This window comes from Salvia hispanica, chromosome 1, assembly GCF_029641045.1.
Source record: "Salvia hispanica isolate PSC_SH4W2 chromosome 1, Shi_PSC_v1, whole genome shotgun sequence".
Taxonomy (NCBI): Eukaryota; Viridiplantae; Streptophyta; class Magnoliopsida; order Lamiales; family Lamiaceae; genus Salvia; species Salvia hispanica.
In genome coordinates this window covers 69,594,910-69,616,471 of record NC_142692.1, presented here as the reverse complement: position 1 = coordinate 69,616,471, position 21,562 = coordinate 69,594,910, and the positions used below count along the sequence as shown (strand labels likewise).

Sequence of the window (21,562 nt, the reverse complement as noted above, 5' to 3'; positions counted from 1 at the left end):
ACTTCCTACAATTTTCACATTTTAATTTTTCACTCCAACTTATCAAATTCTCAAGATTTAAATACAATTGAATGCACTTAGATGCTAAAAATAGAGAGAAGCATTTAGGAAGTTTGATGCTTGAATCTTAAGCACTTATCTCTAGCATTATGAGGCTGCCCTTATGTTGCGTGGCCAAATTGGGCCTTTTTTCTTAAAAAATGGAAAGAATCATCCTTGCTAGCATTTGAACTATACCTCTTTTAACAAAATGAATACAATATCCACAAACCTAAAACTATATACAAGAATGGGGATCTGACACCAGATGCTTCGAGTTGAAGAAAATGGTGAAGGTGAGATGTATTTAACAATGGCATCACCTCATAGAAGTGGCCATACCTGCATTTTTCAATGCAGAATGGGGTTGACATATCATCAGGAAGACGAAATGTCCAAGGAATAGAGAAAGAATGAATTTCATTTCTACTTATTCCACTGCACAGCCTTGCACCGTGTGTTGTAGCTGGAGGATATATACGTCATTGGGATATACAAAGCTAGCGGCCATTTCTATACACAGCATCGGAGGGAGCTGGACGGGGCCTGCCCCTCGCGATCATCTCATCATTGCGTTTGATTGACTCTGAAAGTCTCCATGGTTTCTGCCACCTCCATTTGAATTGTAAGATCCACTGATGATGACTCCTTTTCCATCTCCATAAGTTCCCACCGTGTCCCATGACTGCTAGTTTCTTCGTAGACAACTGATCCGTCTGCACTTGAAGCAACACTCTATTGTATTAGAAAAGTGGACGCTGAACTGTAACCTGTAAGCAATTCCAATTTAGAGGTGTAGGATTTTACCTTTTGTGATCGACCCGTGAATGCTGCTAATTCCCTCAGCTTCCCATTAGCGATTCCTGCTGTGTATTTGAGCTGTTTTTGTGCCGGAGCTGAAACTGACAGAGGAGCACTCATCTCATCGGCAGTGTGTTTATGAGACTTCGCCTGAACCAACAGAACAGTCAAGACACGTTTTGCTCGTAGAGGAGATTGTTTTAAGAATAATAAAAGGAAATCATACTGAGGGAGTTGTCGCCATTGCAACAGAAGCAGCTTGATCTTTGTTTTTCAGTTCCTTTTCAACTTCCTTTCGTCTGAGTTCACTTTGCCGTAATAAGACTACGAGTTCCTTGATCTGCTCTTTCATCTCTTTCGTTTCTGTGTCCTTTTCCCAAAGTTGGCACCTGTCAATTCACATAATAATCCACAAAGCTGATTAAGAGCAAAAATAAGAACCCATAAAATAGAACAAAATCAGAAATTCTCAACGGGGCGAGGAAACTTGAGTTCACCTACCTTGCATCACTGAGATGATTGAACATATACTGGAGTAGGTTCTTGGCATCCCCTATAGAACGGAGCTGGTTCCAGCGTCCACGACTACTGATGCTACGCTCACGTTCTTCAGCTTCTGACAACTGTGAAGCCATTGCAACGAGTGAATTTGATGAAATACTCAGCATGCTTTCAAGAGATGCAATTCTTGACATTCTTGCAGTTGGTGACATCAAAGATACCCTGATTCAAGAACAATAGTATTATTTTCTAGATCTCTCAGTTCAGTTAAATATATAGTGCAGAAATACGGTTATATCTCACCTGGAAGCACCATTTTTTTGTCTAGAAGGGCTGACACCCTTGGAAACAATTTCGCCAACTTGTCTCAAAACAGCCAACTCTTCTGCCAATGCAGCTTTTCTGGACATGAGACGAGCAAGGCTTAACAAAATAATGACGTGATTTGGATGTCAAGGACACTCCAGAGGTGTGCTTGAGCCAGGCAAGAATATCCGAAAATTCAAGTGATTAAAAAGAAAGTTGAGCATTGCGTACACTTGACTTTGCTTCTCGTATTCGTAACGAACTTGATGAACATTGACCATTACTTCTAGTTCATGATCAAGCCATCGCTGGGAGGGTTTTTCGTTGCTCTGGAAATAAAACCTTATATTAATATAGTCTATTAAAATGGTAGAAAAGGATAAGATACCCAATGTAAGAGAATTAGTATACCTGCCCACTCATTCCATTTCCATTACCATTAGCTGCAAAGAATGTCATATTGGTAAGAGGGGAAAAAACAAAAAGAACTAATTCGCTGGATTTTTATTAAGTTGAAGAACTTGGATGAAAACATAACTTACGTATCCAAGAAAAATACCTACCAAAGTTTTCCCGAGTAGAACATTTCCGAATTTCGAGCAATTCTTTTAACCTCTTTGTAGCCATTGCAGCTTCCTCAGTTTTTCTTTGGAGAACCTGAAATAAACGGGTTAGCAAGCATCCATAATAGGCACAATAATTATCCTTTAGATTTACAGGTAAAAACTGATCTTTAGGGAAAATACATTACTTAGATAAAAAAAGTACTGAAATCTTCTTTGCAAAGTGAAACAATAGATGTATAAATCTCTGCAAATATGTATTTATCGAAATTCAAAAGACTTTGGGGAGTAATTCTCTTAGCAAAGAGGTCCGAAGCTAACAGTTATGGGTCCATGGACACACAAGTCTGGCAAATATGCTCACCATTTTCTGGCGCTGATTCAGAGCTTGCAATTTATGTCTCTCGTACTCATTTCTTCTACCCACCTTCTTTAACTGCATACAAAACATTTGCATGCCTAAGTAATTACTAAAAAGATGGTAAGAAGTGGCTAGAAGGAAACATCATCCTTGGATTTTATCGTAGGCGTAGTGCAGTGGGAAATGTATTCCTAAAATCCAGAGCAAGCTGAACACCTGTAGTAATTCCTTTTCTCGAGTTGCCTTCCACTGTCGAAAATTCTCTGCTTCTTGCTTTATCTTATGCTGCAATTGAACCTACAACAGTCAACAAGAATGTGAATGGAAGAATCATAATAATCAATAGACCCCAGAATTTTATCTTGAATACCAAAATATGACCTTTTGTGCCTTCATGCATTGTATTTCCTCCTTTAACTTTTTAGCTGCATCGTCACTCTTCTGTTTCTGTTTTATAAGTTGAACCTGATTCTCTTGTTTCTTCTTAAGATCTTGTATCTGATTTGCACATTATGTCATATATATCAATCACAATGTGACAAGGTGATGGTTTATATAAGTTTATGTTGTGAGAGAAATATGGGCAAAACCTGGGTTTCAAGCGCTTTTAGCTTCTGGGCATGAGTGTCTCGCAGTTTTTGTGCATATCCGTCAGAAGTAGCTGAAAGATTTTCAACTTCTGCCAACAGATGATCCCTCTCTCGCTGCAGCCATCATATTTGTTGAAATCATCAAAGACTTATAACAGAAAACAAAAAGATCAAAAAAACATAAATACAGTAACTTGTTTCTGATTGCAAGACCTGAACAGTCCTTTTCTCTTCCTCAAGTTCCAAAATTTTCTTTCCAAAGTGTTGTTTTAGAGCCATAGTGTCGTAGCCTCCAAAAAGTCTCATCTGTGACTGCAACATTGTTGTAATAGAACAGTAGTGAGTTACATTCGATCTCGACTCACAAAAAATGTTACAATGTACTCCCTACGAATGCTATTAGGAGTCTTTACTTTTTTCTGGCACAAATTATAAGGAATGTAAATAAATGTGAGTTGAAAAAGTTAGTGGGATGTGGTTCACACTTTTATATAGTAGTATTAGTTTTATAATAAAATGTGCATGGAATAAATTAATGGAATGTGGGCCTACTTAAAATGTACAGTAAAAGTGCAACAAAATTTCTATTGGCTTACAGACCAATATGGCAAATTGAGACTTCTATTGGCGGACGGAGGGAGTAAAATGTAAAATAGAATGCTACGCTAACTCCTCTAAACTCAGTTTACTACTCATGCAACTAATGAGTAATCAGAAAAGAAACAAGAAAGTTCTCATAGAGGTTACAACATGAATTGGGAATGGAGAGTACCTCTTTTTGCTCTAGTTCTCGATTTAACTCGTTCAATTCTTTATCCATATTATTCTGGAAGTAGGTATGATCCAATTCTTTTGCTGTGTCTTCATCAACATCTCCAGGATCACCTGCAAACATTATTATTTGAGTCTCAAAATATAATTCCTAAGTGATTTTATTCTCTCAATGGACATAAAATTTGACTAATAAATACTTAATACGGAGCATTCACTTTCTCTATCAATAATTTTAGCTATGTTTCACTGATATGAAAAGAAATAACATCCAGCCGGAAGCTACTTCTAACAAAGAGAAACATACTGCTTTCACTCATTTGATAATCACAGGACTCCATAGTCTCCAACCCCCTCTTGAGACCTTCGTTTTTGGTGGCACCACTTTTGTGGACCTGAGGATTTGAGTTAGTTTTACATTTTACACACTTATTTGGTGCTTCTATGTACACATGATGAGTTTGACATTGCATGTTTAAGACATTAACTCACTTTAGTTCTTGCTTCATGTTGCTTAACATGGCCATCTCCATTACGAAACAGACTAAGTTCATGAGACAACTCCTCATTAGTGGACTCAAGCCAAGCAATCCTATCCTTAAGAACCTGCATGTCTCAGTCTTAGCACAATTAAAGCTCTACCTGTAGTCAATGGATTTCTCAAATAAATTGATCATTTAGGTGGAAATTTAGAATCAAGATAACTCTGATCCCGAACATTACTGGGATACTTATTAACACATATTTTAAAAGATAGTTATCCATTAATCTAAAATTTCTACACTTGTGGAGAAATGAAGAAATTTTATTGATAAATCAATTCAAATGGAACTATAGATCATTTAGTGCAGCCAAAAACCCATCACATAGAACTTAATGTGAAATAAAGTGAACTTTAGTTGAATAACTGAATCCAGAATTAGATGAAAACAGAATAACATAAATTCAAAGTTCTTGCTAGATAAAAAAGTTAAGTACTTTTTTCTGTTAATTAAAGGCATGAGTGGTGGAAAATAAAGAACTGTCTTCTAATTATTAAGTATAGTAACACAAGAAAATGGTAGAAAAGAAACAAACATAAGCTTTAGATTGGTGGATCATCCAGTTAGGGAATTTAATTCTGTTCAAAGTCCATACAAAAAAAATAGTAAAAACTAGATGCTGCACTAACCTGTAATTCATCAAATGAAACTCCACCCCCACGTGCATTGAGTTCTGCATGCAGATATTCTAACTGCTGACGCATCTTCAGCATTTCGCTGGATATTGGATCTCTGTTAATCTGGTCATCGAGAACCAAATGATCATTTGGACACAGCAAACTTCTTCTTGAAAGTATCCACTTCTATATTGTGGAAATGCCAAACCAAAATATGAGAAGCTTCAGACAAGAGATATCAACTTACAACAGGTTTGTTTTGGATATTACGAGCACGGTTAGCATACTTGAGAGTGTTGAGAGTTTCTTCCGCATTTACATCTGCGGGACTAATGCATGCTGTAAAAATAGGTAAACACTGGAGTGAGAAAAAAACGTATAGAAGTGCACCAGATAAGTAAGCTTTAACTAATATGATATGGGACCATATAAGATTAGAACGAACATAATCCTTGAGAACAGCTTATAAAATAATATTACCTAGCATTATTGTTTTGCTGTTCCCACCAAGAGAATCCTGCAGATAACCAAAGATGTAAGCAACTTTAGCTTAAAAAAGGTTCATGTTGTAGGCACCAAGTATCTATCATATATGATAAACTTGTCATAGAAAATAACATATTATTACAGATTTTGAAGTAACAAGAGATGGAGATAGTGATAATTTCCTGAAAAAGTTCTTTAAAATGTACAGTTATAGTAACACTCTTTTCCTTCGGTAAATGAACGTAGATAGACCAGACCTGCAGAAGCCGCGTAAGTTTGCTGTCTCGATACGGCACATGAAGACCTTCTTTCCGTTTTTTATCATCGCCAAGTGCACTTATAACATTTCCAAGCGCAAGAAGACCTTTGTTGATGTGAACTCCTGTATGCAGAGTTTGCTTCAAAATAAAAACACATATATTTGCAAGGCATATTTCAAGGGATAGTTACCTTCCTTAAAACGTTGACCGCCAGAGCCTGTTCTCTTGGCACGCTCTGATCCAGCAAGATCCACCAAATGCAACTTGGCACATAGATATTCTTCTGTCATACAATCACTCAGATTGCTGGCACTAGAATCGCCCGGATGAAGCCTGCGCATCTGCTCCATTGTAATGGTGAAGATGGCATGAGAGCGGCTGTGTACGTGTGTGTGAAAGAAAGAAAGGGCAAAAAAATCATTACTCTCAGAAGCAGCTTAAAGACAGTCTTGGTTAACAAATCCAGCATTAGTTTTCCAAATATTTATTGATTGCTAACTAGGATCTGCTAAGGATTTTTGAACATGTCTGAGAATTCCCACTTATGAGATGAAGTTTAGGTTTACTAAAGTAAATTTAAAGACATGTCATGATAGAGCCGCTTAAATTTTCATGACTTTGCATACATGGACAAATCATCTGATTCAGCAACTGAGTATGATTTTCATCTAGAATTTCCACTGTAGCAACTCAAGAAAGTCTTACTGCTTACTTATTATGAGGTTACAGAATAAGAATAGGAAAAGGCTGATGTGTAAGCGTTACATGAGAAAACAAAATAAGTGTATACCTCGATTGGTTATTCATGTTTGTACTCCCGGTTGCCCTGCTTAGTGATCCTTGCTCCAGACAATCAGCCATTTCTTTGAGAGTTTTCACACTGCATTCGGTTGATCCTGCTAGTGTAATCACACCATTTGATGTTTCACGAATTTGAATTGGCGGTTTCCCAGTGGTAGTTATTTTTGCAGCATTTCCATTTGCTGTCTCTTGCTTGCTGGAAGAACTAGGGTCTAAGAGATCTCTTACTTCCTCCTTGTGAATCTTGCATTAAATAATGATGGTGTCCATCAGAAATCTTGTATTTCTAATGTTGTGTTTATCCAAGTGCCATACATAGATGGGGTGTCCATATACACCAGGAACAACATAAGACATCTAGACAAGTCCGCACAAACACAAAAAACTCACTTACAAGAAAACATTGCCATCATTGGTTTTTAGACAAAGTAATAGTATCATTCCCGAAACTTCAAGAATATGAACATCAGAACATATATGACGGAGACAGTATAAGTAGAAATCCTGAAATCAGAAATCCTAACACAAAAGGTTCAGACAGAGAGGCAAGAAAAAATCGTACACTGGTCTAAATGAAAAAATCCTAACACAAAAGGTTCAGACATATGTTAAAAAGAAATGATGTGAAACTGAGCCCATGCACGTAAACTGACCTGACCGTACCAGATTAGCTATAGTACGATCTGGAAAGGATTATTGGACAAACCTCAATGAAGGAAACATGCAGTTGAACTTCAGTATCACCCTTCTGGCTTTCAATCTTGTGGAATAATGCATTCATAACTTTGGGAATTAATCCTGTTTGACATCCGTCTTTGAGACTAGTACCCATGGTATATGTTTTCCCAGACCCCGTCTGCAACGTATAGCATTTCAGGAAACTAGAGATTACAGACTAATAGTAGCGACAGAGCATCGTAAAGTTGATTCTCATTCATACAAAAGTTGCACCAGATCGTGACGCACCTGTCCATAGGCAAGAACAGTAGCATTATAACCTTGAAATAGACCATCAACCAAAGGAGCTACACATTCTTCGTACATTGCCGCTGAAGGAGAGCCAGTACTTCCATAAACATGATCAAATGTAAATGAATGGGAGCCAATTTGGACCTACAGCAATCACAAAACCATGATTTTTTTCACCAGACAGATATATAGTAGCATGTAATTGTGTTCTTGTATATAGTCAGCAAAGTGAATAAGCAACAAATATAAAACTACGAAAAAGGCACCCAATGTACTAAAAAAAGGGGAAATCAGAGACAGATACATCACTACCAAGACGGAGAATTGAATATAGCTCAAAAGTACCAAAAATACTTTTCTCTTGATTTTACAAATCTTTCTATGGAGGCCACCTCTAAGAAGCTATTGCTTGCTCTTTCTTCTTATTTTCTTATATCACAAAAAACTAGAAACACTTAGTACTATGGTGAATATGAAAAACCAATCCCACCCCACATACATGCATCTAGTTTCTTTCCCACATAAGCATTGTAAAATTTTTCCTGAACAAAATGATCGTAGTTTTCGCTTCCTGAACAATAAACAAAGAAAAACGAATGAATAGGACACAAAAAAAATCTTGTTTCTTTAGTAACATGATTAGACATACATTAATCTCAGACTAAAAGAAAACTTTTTTGTAGATAAATTCACATTCTTGAAGCTTAAGTGAAGGCTGAAGCATCATATACTCTGAAATTTCAGAGCAGAAATAAAAGCAAGATCGCAAGAATAAGCAAAAGGCTTACTGTGTCAGTATAAACTAGATGTGGAGAGAACATAAAGGAACTCTAAACCACATACTCACCCAAAACCGAAATCTTATGCAACTTAGAACAAAATTGGGTGCCAAAAATCCAATTTTTACAGGTGCAGCTTTTTATAAAAATTGTGCATTCCAAGAAACAAAATTATTTTCAGGAGCCAATGGTGACAAAACTCTAATCAAACTCTAGACTGCTGAAACTAAAGAGCAACATGAATATCCCACCAAACACTTCCAAAATCGAGAAAAAGCTGAAAATCAGCGTTTCAACAAATCATCAGCTCCAGCATCATAAAGCTAGCATCAAAATCGCATTTTATTTTGTGTTGGAAAAATCCCCAAATTTGATCGGGAGTGATAGTAGTACCTGCGGCTTCCCGGGTAGTACGGAGACGCAATCGTTACAACCCTGTAGCTTCTCGAGTCCGATAAGAGGCCTGACGTGGACTGCGACTTTGACACAGCAATCTTCGGCAGCTGCCATCGACGAAGCCAAAAAATGGTGTATGAATTCAGTTATGAGAATCGCGGGACACAGAGAGTGTTTCTCGCAGCAGAAAATGACACAGCATCTATTCTATACACTAGAGAGAGACAAGTGTTGATGTTGATGACTGTTTACTGTTTCGCGCTTTTGTATTTGCGCGTGTAATTATTTTTTATTTTGAGTAATTATTTTCAATCAATTAAAGTCGACATTATAAACAATTTAATTTGTTTGAAAAATCGTGAAAAATGCCGATCAAATTAAAGTTCATCAATTGTTACATAAGATACGATTTCATCTAAATCAAAATATGTGTGATAATTACAAACAATAGAAAGTATTTTTGGTGATGTCGTAGCTCTGGATCACAATTTCGATGGTGTAATTGTTTTTTCTAATATACTCCTTCCATCCCACAAAGATTGTTCCATTTTTCCATTTCGGTCCGTTCCATAAAGTTTGTCTCATTTCACTTTTTACCATTTTTGGTAGTGGACCTCATATTCCACTAACTCATTCCTACTCACATTTTATTATAAAACTACTCCCTCCGTCCACGAAAATTTGTCCCATTTTTCCATTTCCGTCCGTCCCCAAAATTTGTCCCATTTCACTTTTACCATTTTTGGTAATGGACCTCATATTCCACTAACTCATTCCTACTCACATTTTATTATAAAACCAATACTTTAAAAGTAGGACCCACAATCCACTAACTTTTTCAACTCACTTTCCATTACACTTCTTAAAATCCGTGTCCGGTCAAACCGAGACGAATTTTCATGGATGGAGGGAGTAATATATAAAAGTTGGACTCATCCCACTAACTTTTTCAACCCACTTTTCATTACATTTTTTAAAACTCGTGTTCGGTCAAAGTGAGACAATATTTGTGGGATTGAGGGAGTATAATTTGAAGGGATATTGGCATCTAATATCACGAAACTTTCAAAAAGTTGGATTTTTCCCACGAACTTTAAAATTGGCAAATAATATCACGAACTTTACCCCTTGTTTGTTTTTTCCCACGAATGAAAAAATTCTTCAAATAAATGGATTTTATTTCTTAATTTCTCAACAACAATTTTGAGAGCTTCAAGTTTTTCAATCTTTAAAAATAGTTTTTCAATCTTTGAAAATAGTTTTTCTTGAAGCACACCCTCCAAAATTGGTCTTCAATCTATTAAAATAACATGAATTTTTCATTCGTGGAAAAAAACAAACAAGGGGTAAAGTTCGTGATATTATTTGTCAATTTTAAAGTTAGTAGGATTGAAAGTTTCATGATATTAGAGCCCAATATCCCTATTTGAAAAGAGAAGTCAACGTTTTTGTTATAATCATCATTTGAGTATTGAGAATTAGTTAGAATAATGACTTGGCTTACAAAAATTGTTTTAAATAACTTACCTTATAATATACTAGTACTCTTAAATTAAAACGGACAAAAATATTAAACGGTTAGTAGTGACGACCCCGCTAGCTAGAAGACCAGTGTCCACTTTAATACTAGTATGTTATAAATGCGTCATTTATACTACCTAATTAATGCACCTACTCTTATCTTAAATAATTATATTGAATCGAATTTGGTCAAAACTTTATGTTGCAATAACGATTTTGAAGAAAAATTGCATCTACAATTAAAGAAATTAATTATTCACTTCTTTGTTGAAATTTGAAAATTCAAAACCCTGCATAATTATGGTTGTGAACTTATGATTTTTAGGAAGGAAATTTATGGTTTTGAATGTGCCAATTTTGAATTATAACTCTCCCAACATGTTTATGGTTATGACAGCCCATCTAAAACTATAGTAAATTATTAGAGTATGATATAAATTATAAATACCTATATTCGATTTTCGTATTTTAAATTGTAATGTAATAATAAAAAAGGTTGTGTATATGTCAAGTTGGCTACTAATAGAGGTCGGATTTCGGGTTTGATTTTGTCCAATTTGAATTGACTAAAATATAGAAATTGCATAGATAAAAATTAGAAAATCCAATATCAAAAAACCAGAAATTTGAAAATCTTATACCAAAATCCAAAAATCTAACCAAATACCATTAGAATTGTTCAACATAAATATTTTATACTCCATGAATTAGTATATAAAATATTCTGCTTTGAACATCTGAAAATTTTGAAAAAAATCAGATTTCATCCGAATCGAAAATCCGAATTGAATTTTAAATTCAGATTTAGTTTATATCGGATTTACGATATTTTGCTCGCCCTTAGTAAAATAATAATAAAATACAAAAACTGATACTGCTAAAATACAAAAACGTGACATACATACATACTTTGATAATATAACACTGAGATACAAACTCATGTCATTGGAACGAGATTTATATTGTATTATAAAATCATACATTGAATCATTGCCAATAAAATATGGTACTCATGTTGTATCAAAAGCGATAAAATTTAAATTAGTTGTAACATATTTTTTGAAATAAAATCAGGACGAGGGTAGGTGCATGAATGCATATTATTACTGCCACAGTAATAGGTCACAAACCTAAGTTAATACTATGATTATAAGTTGTTTAGACTAATTAGTAAGATGGAATATTTACTTTAAGTAAACTTTTTGGGTTGAGAGAATGTATTAATGAATAATTATGAACAGATGCAACGTATATATAATATCCTCAATGGTATACCAATCAAATTAATTACATTTGAATGAAAAACACACACTAGGAAATAACGCAGCTGACTAAAAGCTAGGTAAAGAAATTTATTTGAATTTCAGTTAGGAAACAACTTGTAGATTTTCTTCGATTGCAAGTAAAAATTTGAAGATTTTATGTTATAGTAATATGTTTAACAAATCTTCTCGAATATTAATTAATTCAGCTGTAATGAAAGTTAGGTGATAAATCCAAATTAAAATCCATCAAGATTATAGAAGTTTTAAATCATCATCGACTAATACCTAACTTCGGACTGAAAATGAGAGATGATGACTTAATAAAGTAGATAATGGTCACTAGTACTCGAATTATTTCAAATATATATTTACATGTCATGTACTCATAATTTTCTGTTTATACACACATAATCTCATTTTCCTCTCTTCAAACATATTACAAAATGCATTGATTAATGAAAAATAGAAGTTAACCAACGAAATTAAAATTAAGAAAATATTAATTAATTTTCGATGAATTTCTTGGACGGTGCTTTGTTGTCAGTGAATTAAAAATTTTATAGTATGTAAATATAAATATTGCTTAATTTTGGAAGGTTGGAGGGAAGTCAATTTTGACAACAGTAGTTTGAGATGTCGGCACACAAACAAATAAATTTATTGATGAAGATATTATAATAAGTAGTTTAATGTTTTATTTATTAATATGAGCAACCTGATACATGCATTATGGTGTACTGTTAGTTAATTGCGTACAACCTAAGACTAAATTGTTGGAAATACTAGCAAACAAAAATCAGTAATGATTGATGACTGGTACTACTCCATAATTAATTACTAGTTTCTTCCAAGTTACATACTTACTTTATACATACCTAATTTCTCTCTTAAATTATCAAATGCATCCACCCACATTTACCATATATTTCGAAATGATAATACAGTTAATGAGCCCAATCTTCAAAAACTGCACAACAATGAGAATCATATGGACGGTAAGTTTTGGCTCTAAGCATTTCTTTTGTACTATAAAAAATAAAACCATATAGCATGCATGTAAGTTTAGTCTTTAAGCATTTCATTTGTATAAATAACTTACATAAATAACTTACATCTAAGTTGGATTGGACCATTTTTTTTATCATGGACTTTAATTTTAAATACTAAGTTTAAATGGCGTGTTCAATTGCTAACTTTCTTAAGTTGTTAACTCATCAATACAGTGTATTAAAAATGTCAACATAATGACATTACAATGTCAACACATGATTTTGTTGACATTTCAATATATTGGATTGGCATTATGTGTTGATATTTTTAATACGTTGCGTTGATGAGTTAGCAGAGTTAGCAACATAAAAAGTCAGCAATATAACGCACCCCTAATATTAATTATTAACTATTAGTCTATCATGATATCTATCACAGATTCTATCATACACACGGCACAACACAACAATGGATCACTCCTAATTGAAACATTACTAATCTTTTTTCCTATTTCCCTTTACATATTTCTACTATGCTTTTTATATTGGTTTATTTTACATAAGTTACATATAGCCAGCAAAGCATTATGATTAGACCATGAAAACAAACCACATGGTAAATGATGTGACTAAAATTCTTGAAACAGTGCCATCACCATTACCATTGTCAAATTCTATGATAGGCCACCACCTTTTAGCATGCAAGAAAAAAATGCTTTATTCCAACATCCCTAAAACTATAATACCCCTTTTGGCATCACATGATAGTTTTGTTTTCTAATTTCATGGTTAGGATTATGTCTTGCTTCATAATAGGTCCACTTTTGTGAAAACTAATGATTTCATAACATTTAAGTGAAGACTGATATATTAGATCACACACAATTAAAACAAAACCGAAATGATGATTTAAGATCGATATAATTACATATCCGGTTGTCATAGCTATTTATATATTAAATTTTGATTAAAGATCTCTTTATCATTATTATTATTGTTGTTGTTAAAAGAAGCACATGACCTAGTGACTTACCAATTTAGTCTACACTTAGTGATTTTATACAAATACTTACTACATTAGTTTTTCGCCTGGTCTATGGTTTATAAACAACCTAACAAATACTACTATAAAATCTCGGTGTTGAACAATTATAATGATATTTGATAGGAGTATTAAATTTTTGGATTCTGGTAATAGATTTTTAATTTTTCATATTTTTGGTATTGGATTTTTAGGTTTTTCATATATTTTTATGTAATTTTGGAATTTTCAGATAGATTTCATAGTTTGGATTTCAGATTTTCAAACAATTCAGATCATATTAGATTTATTTTTCATAACATTTTGGTTTTTGGATCGGATTGATCGATCCGATCCGAAATCCAAATGTTCACTCCTATTCCTCATGCCAATCAATCGATTATAAAAATATCTTACTGAATAAGCTGCTCAATGATCTAATTAAATTGTCAAAGGTTGAAAACCAATATATTATCCATATCATATTATAACAGAATCCCTTTTATTTTAATAAATAAAAATAAGCCCAATACTTGGATTTGTTTTAAAGCCTAATCTTATTCTTTTGTAGAGATAGAGCCCAATTCTCAATCGTCCCCAATATGCGTTACATATAAGCCTATATCCATTTTAATCATTTTCCTTCCAAATATTGCATTTAGAATCAACCCATACCAATATTATTATTATTATTATTATTATTATTATTATTATTATTATTATTATTATTATTATTATTATTATTATTATTATTATTATCATTATTATTATTATTATTGTTATTATTATTATTATTATTATTATTATTTTTTCCTTTAATTTCAAATTTTCTGATTTATTTTATATTTGACAAGTTCACCAACTACATATAATTTGTAACTTTGTAATTATCAATGTACGACTGATATAACAGTTGTAATATGTCCCAACGTAATAAAAATTATAGAACAGAAATATTCAACATTTTCAAAAACGTCGATAAATAAAATTATTTGGTAACGATTACAAAATTATTTGGTAACGATTTCAAAGAGATCAGCTTCAGACATCTGATCACAATCTCTTTTATTGTATTCTTCGTTACACCATTGCTTCCATTTCCCATCGATTTTTCCCATCGAAAAGAGCTCTTGACTGTCCAATTCATTGAACGGCGCCGTATTGGTGCTTGCATTCTTGTTCATGAAGCATGGGTTCTGAGTTCTTCGCGAATTCGCGGGACCATATTTGAAAGGGCTCTGACCAAGATTTACCACCACTGAAACGTCGCTGTTTGCAGCCAGCGTAGGATATAGTGGGTGTCCGAATTCCTCCCTCTTGCACCGGATCTCGTAAACTAGCTTCGAATTTAGAGTGAAGAAAACCTTTTTATGGTTTGGATCGAAACCACAACCAATCACGTTTCCGGTCCTGCCCCATTCTCCGTTTTCGGATTTGCCCACGAGCTTCGTTCCTGTAGGTAGAGAATACTTAGAGGCGCAAGTCAATTCTCATTTAAAAATAACTCAGCATAACTTCGAGAGAAGGGGTGCCTTGTTACAAAACTTAAGATGTGGGACAATATTTAGAGATTTTAACATGCCCCATATGTGTGGGCCGGCAATGAACATCGGACTTCCATCGCGTAGTTTGATAAGACAAGTGATAAGATCTATTATCAACGTGGACCGGAATTATCATCGAATTTCCACACTGGTAAGTGAGGTAACTAAAGAAATTCATCATCTACTTGGGTCCGATCTGATAATTATATTAGAAATGAGCTACTTACCCTCCTTAAAAGGTCTCATAAAAAGGTTGGATTATCCACTCTTATATAGATGAGATAGGATAATCAACAAGTCAAACTTCTTTTACAAACTGTGAATTTTAATAGTTACAGATACTATGTACACACTTGGCCCATTTTGTTATTGTAAAGATGATAAGTAATCATAAAAATAAAAATGAAAATATTTAAAAGTATGGTCAATGAATAAACTAATTAGTAATTACTCCTAAAACTTAGTAGTTGTGAATTGCAGACAAAAATATGATCAGTTCACAAGCAAAGAGTTTCATAATGTAAGAGTAACTTTTTTAATCATTATGAAAATCTTAATAGTCATTATTTACTTTATAACAACAAAAGAAAAATTATATTAATTCCCTTTTTCAAATTAGTCAAACCAGATTTTGATTTATGCAATCTACTCAGCAATAAATTTGACCTAATTTCTCCAAGATTTACCATATCAAATTTTGTAAACGTGTGGTAAATGATGATAAATAATGTTTGACCTAAATGCATAATGTCTATAACAATTAAAATCATCTAATGTTTTTTAAATAAACCCACTTTTAATGCAAATAAACCAAAAAAATCTTTAAAAAAAATGTAATCAAGATTGAAGAATTACCATCAAGATAGACTGAACCAGTTGAATCAAAGCCAACAGATCCCAGAAAGCTGCCTGGATTATTCAATGGGAAATGTGAATCGCTTCCCCCAATCAAACCTATAGCCACCAAAAAACTCTCATCATCAACCTCAACCTCTTCCAATTTCTCTGGCGTAATCTTGTTTTTCACCTCCATTTCTTCACCATGATGATTAGGCAAAACCCTAATCTCAAAATATGCTTCCTTTGGGAAAGATGTGTTAGCAAACTGTGGGCCCGGCAACGGCAGAGCTGAACGGACCAAACAAAACGACGTCGTTCGAGCCAGCCTTATTTTCTGCATATAATCCACCGAATCATCGAAAACCTCCCAACTCATCTCCACATTGCTTCCCTCTCCATCGTCGCCTGCAACCAAAGCGAATCTCTGCCATCCATTTTCGACGGCCTCGGCCGAGAGAGAAGGATGGTCGGACCAACTGAAAAACCGTTTCCTTTGTCGGACAACACTTCTCCTTTTGTTCGAGCCTTCTTTAACACTTGTGTCTCTTTTTTCTGTATCGATCGTAGCTAAATCTGTAGGAGTAGTAGGCTTTGAGCATTTCTTGCGAATAATAATCAAAATCAGCAAGATTATTACGAGTGCAGAAACAGAAATCAGAGTGATATATATCCAACTTATCTTCATCTCTCTAATTTCTTCATACAGAAATGAGAAAGAAAAATATTTCAAAAGAGGAGAAGATGTTAGTACTAATATAAAGAGGGGATTTGATTTCATATATAAAACACATTTATTTGTGTACAAATACTAAATAGGACGGTCTGATGTAATTAATTAGGGATTATAAACGCGATCGAAAATCGGCATACTTGACAAATGAATTTATGAACACACTAGATTAATTACAAAAATTGGAAAATTTCCTTTCCCACCCTTTTAACTAGCGCATATTCATTTATAGAGATGCAATCTTATTAAAGCTAAAAAGGGAATTTATTCAATTTGCATATCCCTTTTTTTTTTTTTTTTTATTTCTTCTTAAAATTTTGCATGCTCTACTAGATTCAGTAGATTTATTCTATAAATGATATTTAATTAATATATGAATTAACAGAATGATTTGACTTCAATCCGTGTAAAATGGTTGAAGACTTTAAGTATTGTTAGTGAAAAATAAGACACACCCTATTAGATAAAACTTGTCGCAGATAAATAGAGACGAATTTTGATGGATGATCATAAAAATATGACTATTTTTCGTAGACAGAGATAGTATATAAGTAGTGAAACTATTTTACCATTTAAACCAAACCAAGACCGATTGATTAAGTGTTCAACAAAATATGAAATTGAATCCACTTTAATAAGAATCCTTTTCTAGTAAGAAATTATTGCATGTGCTTCTTGCTTATAAATGATTCTTTGTTTATATATTTTATGTCACAATGTTTATATATACACATAAGATTAGTGATAAAATGCAAATTCTAAATATTGTAAAAATTTAAAACTATGATTTGGACCTTTAGAAAATGTAAACAAATGACAAAATAACAGCTAAAAAAATGTCAACACAGCGTCAACCGTTAACATTTTTATTATTGTTATTTTGTTATCTGTTGACATTTTTAACGGTCCATATCATAGTTTGGTATTTGTATAATATTTAGAGTTTACATTTGATTACATCCTATGTATATATATTACTAGTAACTTTTCACCCCTTAAATATAAACAAAAGAATCCTTTATAGTAAAATTACTATATATTTTGCATTAATATTTCCACCCTATAATATAAAGAATGGGAACAAACAATTCTTTTATAGTGAGATATATTGTGCATTAATACTTTCACCACATTGCAGTAGTCAGCCTGGGATTGTACCAAATGAACATTTAATTTGAGGAGTAGTATTTAATTTTAAATGAGAAGCAAATGAAGAGCTAAATTATCATTCTTTTCTTAGTTTTCTACAACAACTCCTGTCCATTCAATCGTTGCGAATTGAAGAGTGATCGATCGGTGCACGTGGACTTGCAATGAATATTTATATTTTAATAATTGATATAAAAATAAATAGTCAAACATTCTGTTAATTATAATCAGAGTCGGTATTACTTACTACGTAATGATAAACCACTTATATCACTCAGGCCTTTTAACAAAATTCGGGCTAAATAATTCACAGATTTATAGTGAAGTAAAAGCGTAAGAATCACGAATATAAATAGGATAAACACTTTTTTTTTATATCTATAGTGTATATCTATACATGTCATGTATTAGAGGGAATTACATTTTAAGTTTTTGGACATTATAGTAATATAATTCGTCGTTCGTATTTTCTAAATGATAATTTATGAAAGAACTAAATGATAATAGAGTAAAAGCCAAATGTGATCATTAACATATGGTCGTTTTATCAATTTGGTCTTTAACATTATCATTTTGATTATTTGGTCCCTCACAAATAAATTCGGACCCGAATCGGTTCTCATTTAACAGAACCGTCAAAAAGTAGACGGTTATTGCAATTTGACTATATTAAATTACTAATGGTAATTAATTATACCAAATTATAATTCTTAATTGCTATTAAATTACAAATTATTCATTTCATTTTGCAACTGATACTATCTTTTTTCCAATTTTGCTAATAGGAAAAAAATTATAATTAGGTATAATTAATTACCATTAGTAATTTAATATAGTCAAATTGCGGTCATCGTCTATTTCTTGACGGTTCTGACAAGTGAGGACCGATTCGGGTCCGAATTTATTTGTGAGGGACTAAATAATCAAAAAGATAATATTAAAGACCAAATTAATAAAACAGTCATATGTTAGGGATCATATTTAGTCTTTGTTCATAATAATATATCCAAAACAAACCGAAAATAACGATTGGGTGTAGACAAAGCAGGAAATTGGATGAGTATTATTATTGTTGATGATGGCATGGTCCAATTTGTGCTGGAAGACATTATTCGGAACAGTTGGGATGTTTGATGTATGGTGTCGGCTGAAGTTGTACTTATCTCTAATATCACACAACACGTGTCGACCATTCACGGAAGACACGCTAGCAGCCAACACATAACCCTTAATCCCACCACCACCACAGCTTATCACCAACAACGGTCGATATCCCTCTCACTCATTTTCATTCTTTTCCACAAATAAGATGATTGATCATTATGTTAATCATATAACACCAATAAGTAAACAACACAAATATATGACTAGATTACAGATTAGTACAACAATATAATAATAATTAGTATAAATATATCATTAATTATGTTGATGTATTATTATTAATTTATTATCATTCAATAATTTAATTGAGGGGGAATTTTTTCTAAATTGCTGAATATTGATTATATTTAAATATTACATTTATTAAATAATTGAGTTTAACAGATAAATGGTATTTATTTTCAGTCTAAAATTTCCATTCTGACAATTGTAGAAAATATATTTTTAGTTTGAATCCAGAGTGTAGCATTTGAGAATTGTCTCAATATACATTATAGTATTGCTTTACTTCAACGTAAATTTATTTTTAGATAAAATCCAAATTAAGTGGTAGCATTTGAGAATTGTCTCACTATATATTATACAGTATATTGCTTTTTTTCGTTGCTTAATTTTTTTTAAAATTTGCAATATTTTTTAATAGTATAAATTTTTCGGATTGCTTTTTTCATGAAACATGAAGACTGTTTTAATATAATTTCTTTTTTACTTTTATGTACCAATTACACATTTGTATAATTTATTCTTAATGAAAATCCCAACTTTCAAATTGTAGTACTATCTGTTTAATACTAATAAAACTTTTAGTTCTACAAAATATCGTATAGTGACACAAACTGTACATATTACTTCTCTTAATTATTACTCCATAAATATTTAATTAGTACCTAAATAATTAAAAAAAATCAAAATCCAATCCCTCCACCTCCATATAAATATTGTGACGCATCGCATCAAAGAGCAAGAACTCTTTTCCAGCATGAATTCCTCTTTACATTCTTCCTCTCCCTCAAAAATACTAAAATCAATCCCGAAATCATAAATTCCTCCCCAAAAATCTCCCTACAAACTAAATCAACAACAACAACAACAAAAAAAAATCATCGATTGAAATCAATGGACGGAGCATACTGCACAGCTTCTTCCCCAACGTCTTCGCCGGGGATTCCGAAGCGGCAGCGGCGGGAGAAGCCCTACCGAGGCATACGGATGCGCAAGTGGGGGAAGTGGGTGGCGGAGATACGCGAGCCGAACAAGCGCTCCAGAATCTGGCTCGGCTCCTACTCCTCCCCCGTCGCGGCGGCGCGCGCCTACGACACCGCCCTCTTCCACCTCCGCGGCCCCTCCGCGCGCCTCAATTTCCCCGAGTTCGCCGCCGAGGACGCCGCCGACGGCCTGTCCGCCGCCGCGATCAGGAAAAAAGCCACCGAGGTCGGCGCGAGAGTCGACGCCATGCAAACGGGATCGGGCCGGGCCTCGGAGAAGCCCGATTTGAATGAGTTTCCCAGCCCGGAGACCTCGGAGGAGAATTGAATTAGTCTGATTTTTTTTTGTTTTTTTTCTTTTTTTAATATTCGCGGGAAAATTAACTGTATTTTCTTCAATTCGGTTTATATAAAGAAAAGATAATTGTATAAACCTAGGGAATAAGAGGTTGTATGCGTCGAAATTATTTAAATTCTGATCAATAATAGTATGGGCTATTTTATGATGATCTAGACGGGAATATTTTGTATGTGGATGATTTCTCTGTTCCATTCAGTGTGTGATGGCCTACTTTTGTGGATTGCAACTTGATGAGAGGATAAGATAGACATTTTTTTAGTAATATTATAATCCTTTCTATTCCCTAATAATAGACCTATAAAGAAAAAGTGAATTGACACCTTATGCGAGTTTAAGATAAAATATATTGCGATTTAGAGTGCCTAATAATGTTGTATTAGGGAATAGTATGGCATCGCACGACTAATCAATAATCATTGCTTTATATTCATTCTAAGAAAATGGGGGATAGCAAAAAGATTAGCGGTGGACATGGCGCTGAAAATTGGTAAATGCATTTAAATTTATAGGCCGCGTATAGGCCGCGCTATTTCTTTGATCACGAAACATTAGTCACTCTATCACTTGATCAACTCATACGCAAATGTAGAAAAACTTCTTGGTTGACTGAACACTTGTAATTCACCAACAGAGTTTGGTGTGCTATAAGCGCTGTGCTCTCTCTGTTCCTCTTGGTTGGTTCAGTGATGAATTTCACGGTCATAATGCCATTTATTAAATATTTAATTTTTATATGATGGGAACATGGGAAAATATGATGGCCCATGTAGAGAAGTAACTTTTTCTCAAGAAAATCACGAGGCCCATTTACTTAAAATGTGGATAAATGTGTTTTGTGTAATCCTACCTATGTAAACTGAAAACAAATCATAGATTCATATAAATCGTGCAAATAATCGGTTAATAGTTTATCGATGATTTCTTCGATATTGTCAAATATATTAATTAATGTGTTGAGTAGTTATGTTAATGTTAATTAGATAATACAGTA

General features: G+C 33.4%; 3 protein-coding genes across 3 annotated transcripts; 1 reads left to right on the top strand and 2 right to left on the bottom strand.

Annotated features, from left to right (window-relative positions):
* Positions 1-220: 220 nt before the first annotated feature.
* On the bottom strand, positions 221-9,005 carry LOC125220628 (kinesin-like protein KIN-4A). The gene is made up of 25 exons (XM_048122783.2): positions 8,780-9,005; positions 7,605-7,751; positions 7,345-7,494; positions 6,628-6,881; positions 6,028-6,215; positions 5,835-5,959; positions 5,572-5,608; positions 5,339-5,430; positions 5,104-5,214; positions 4,425-4,538; positions 4,240-4,327; positions 3,934-4,046; positions 3,375-3,473; positions 3,162-3,275; positions 2,953-3,069; positions 2,788-2,868; positions 2,575-2,646; positions 2,211-2,304; positions 2,059-2,090; positions 1,879-1,976; positions 1,645-1,743; positions 1,342-1,563; positions 1,067-1,229; positions 847-990; positions 221-755 (listed from the first exon to the last, which is right to left on the bottom strand). Exons 1-25 carry the CDS (start codon positions 8,894-8,896, stop codon positions 540-542), a joined length of 3,087 nt encoding a protein of 1,028 aa, XP_047978740.1. The 5' UTR covers positions 8,897-9,005; the 3' UTR covers positions 221-539.
* Positions 9,006-14,588: 5,583 nt separating this feature from the next.
* LOC125224076 (uncharacterized) lies at positions 14,589-16,647 on the bottom strand. Its single transcript, XM_048127424.2, has 2 exons — positions 15,978-16,647; positions 14,589-15,031 (listed from the first exon to the last, which is right to left on the bottom strand). The coding sequence occupies exons 1-2, from the start codon at positions 16,645-16,647 to the stop codon at positions 14,589-14,591; spliced, it is 1,113 nt and encodes a 370-aa protein (XP_047983381.1).
* A 3,317-nt stretch (positions 16,648-19,964) lies between these two features.
* On the top strand, positions 19,965-20,723 carry LOC125219387 (ethylene-responsive transcription factor ERF008-like). The gene has a single exon (XM_048121359.2). It carries the CDS (start codon positions 20,122-20,124, stop codon positions 20,536-20,538), a length of 417 nt encoding a protein of 138 aa, XP_047977316.1. The 5' UTR covers positions 19,965-20,121; the 3' UTR covers positions 20,539-20,723.
* The last annotated feature ends 839 nt before the right edge of the window (positions 20,724-21,562 follow it).

Bases quoted from the DNA above. Each gene is read 5' to 3' on its own strand.
- LOC125220628 (XM_048122783.2), bottom strand. From the start codon at position 8,896: ATGGCAGCTGCCGAAGATTGCTGTGTCAAAGTCGCAGTCCACGTCAGG. The intron at 4,047-4,239 runs GTATGTTTCTCT...TAATGTTTGCAG, and splicing joins TTATCAAATGAGTGAAAGCA to GTGATCCTGGAGATGTTGAT. The intron at 1,230-1,341 runs GTAGGTGAACTC...GTGAATTGACAG, and splicing joins AATCATCTCAGTGATGCAAG to GTGCCAACTTTGGGAAAAGG.
- LOC125224076 (XM_048127424.2), bottom strand. From the start codon at position 16,647: ATGAAGATAAGTTGGATATATATCACTCTGATTTCTGTTTCTGCACTC. The intron at 15,032-15,977 runs GTAATTCTTCAA...CTCTACCTACAG, and splicing joins TGGTTCAGTCTATCTTGATG to GAACGAAGCTCGTGGGCAAA.
- LOC125219387 (XM_048121359.2), top strand. From the start codon at position 20,122: ATGGACGGAGCATACTGCACAGCTTCTTCCCCAACGTCTTCGCCGGGG.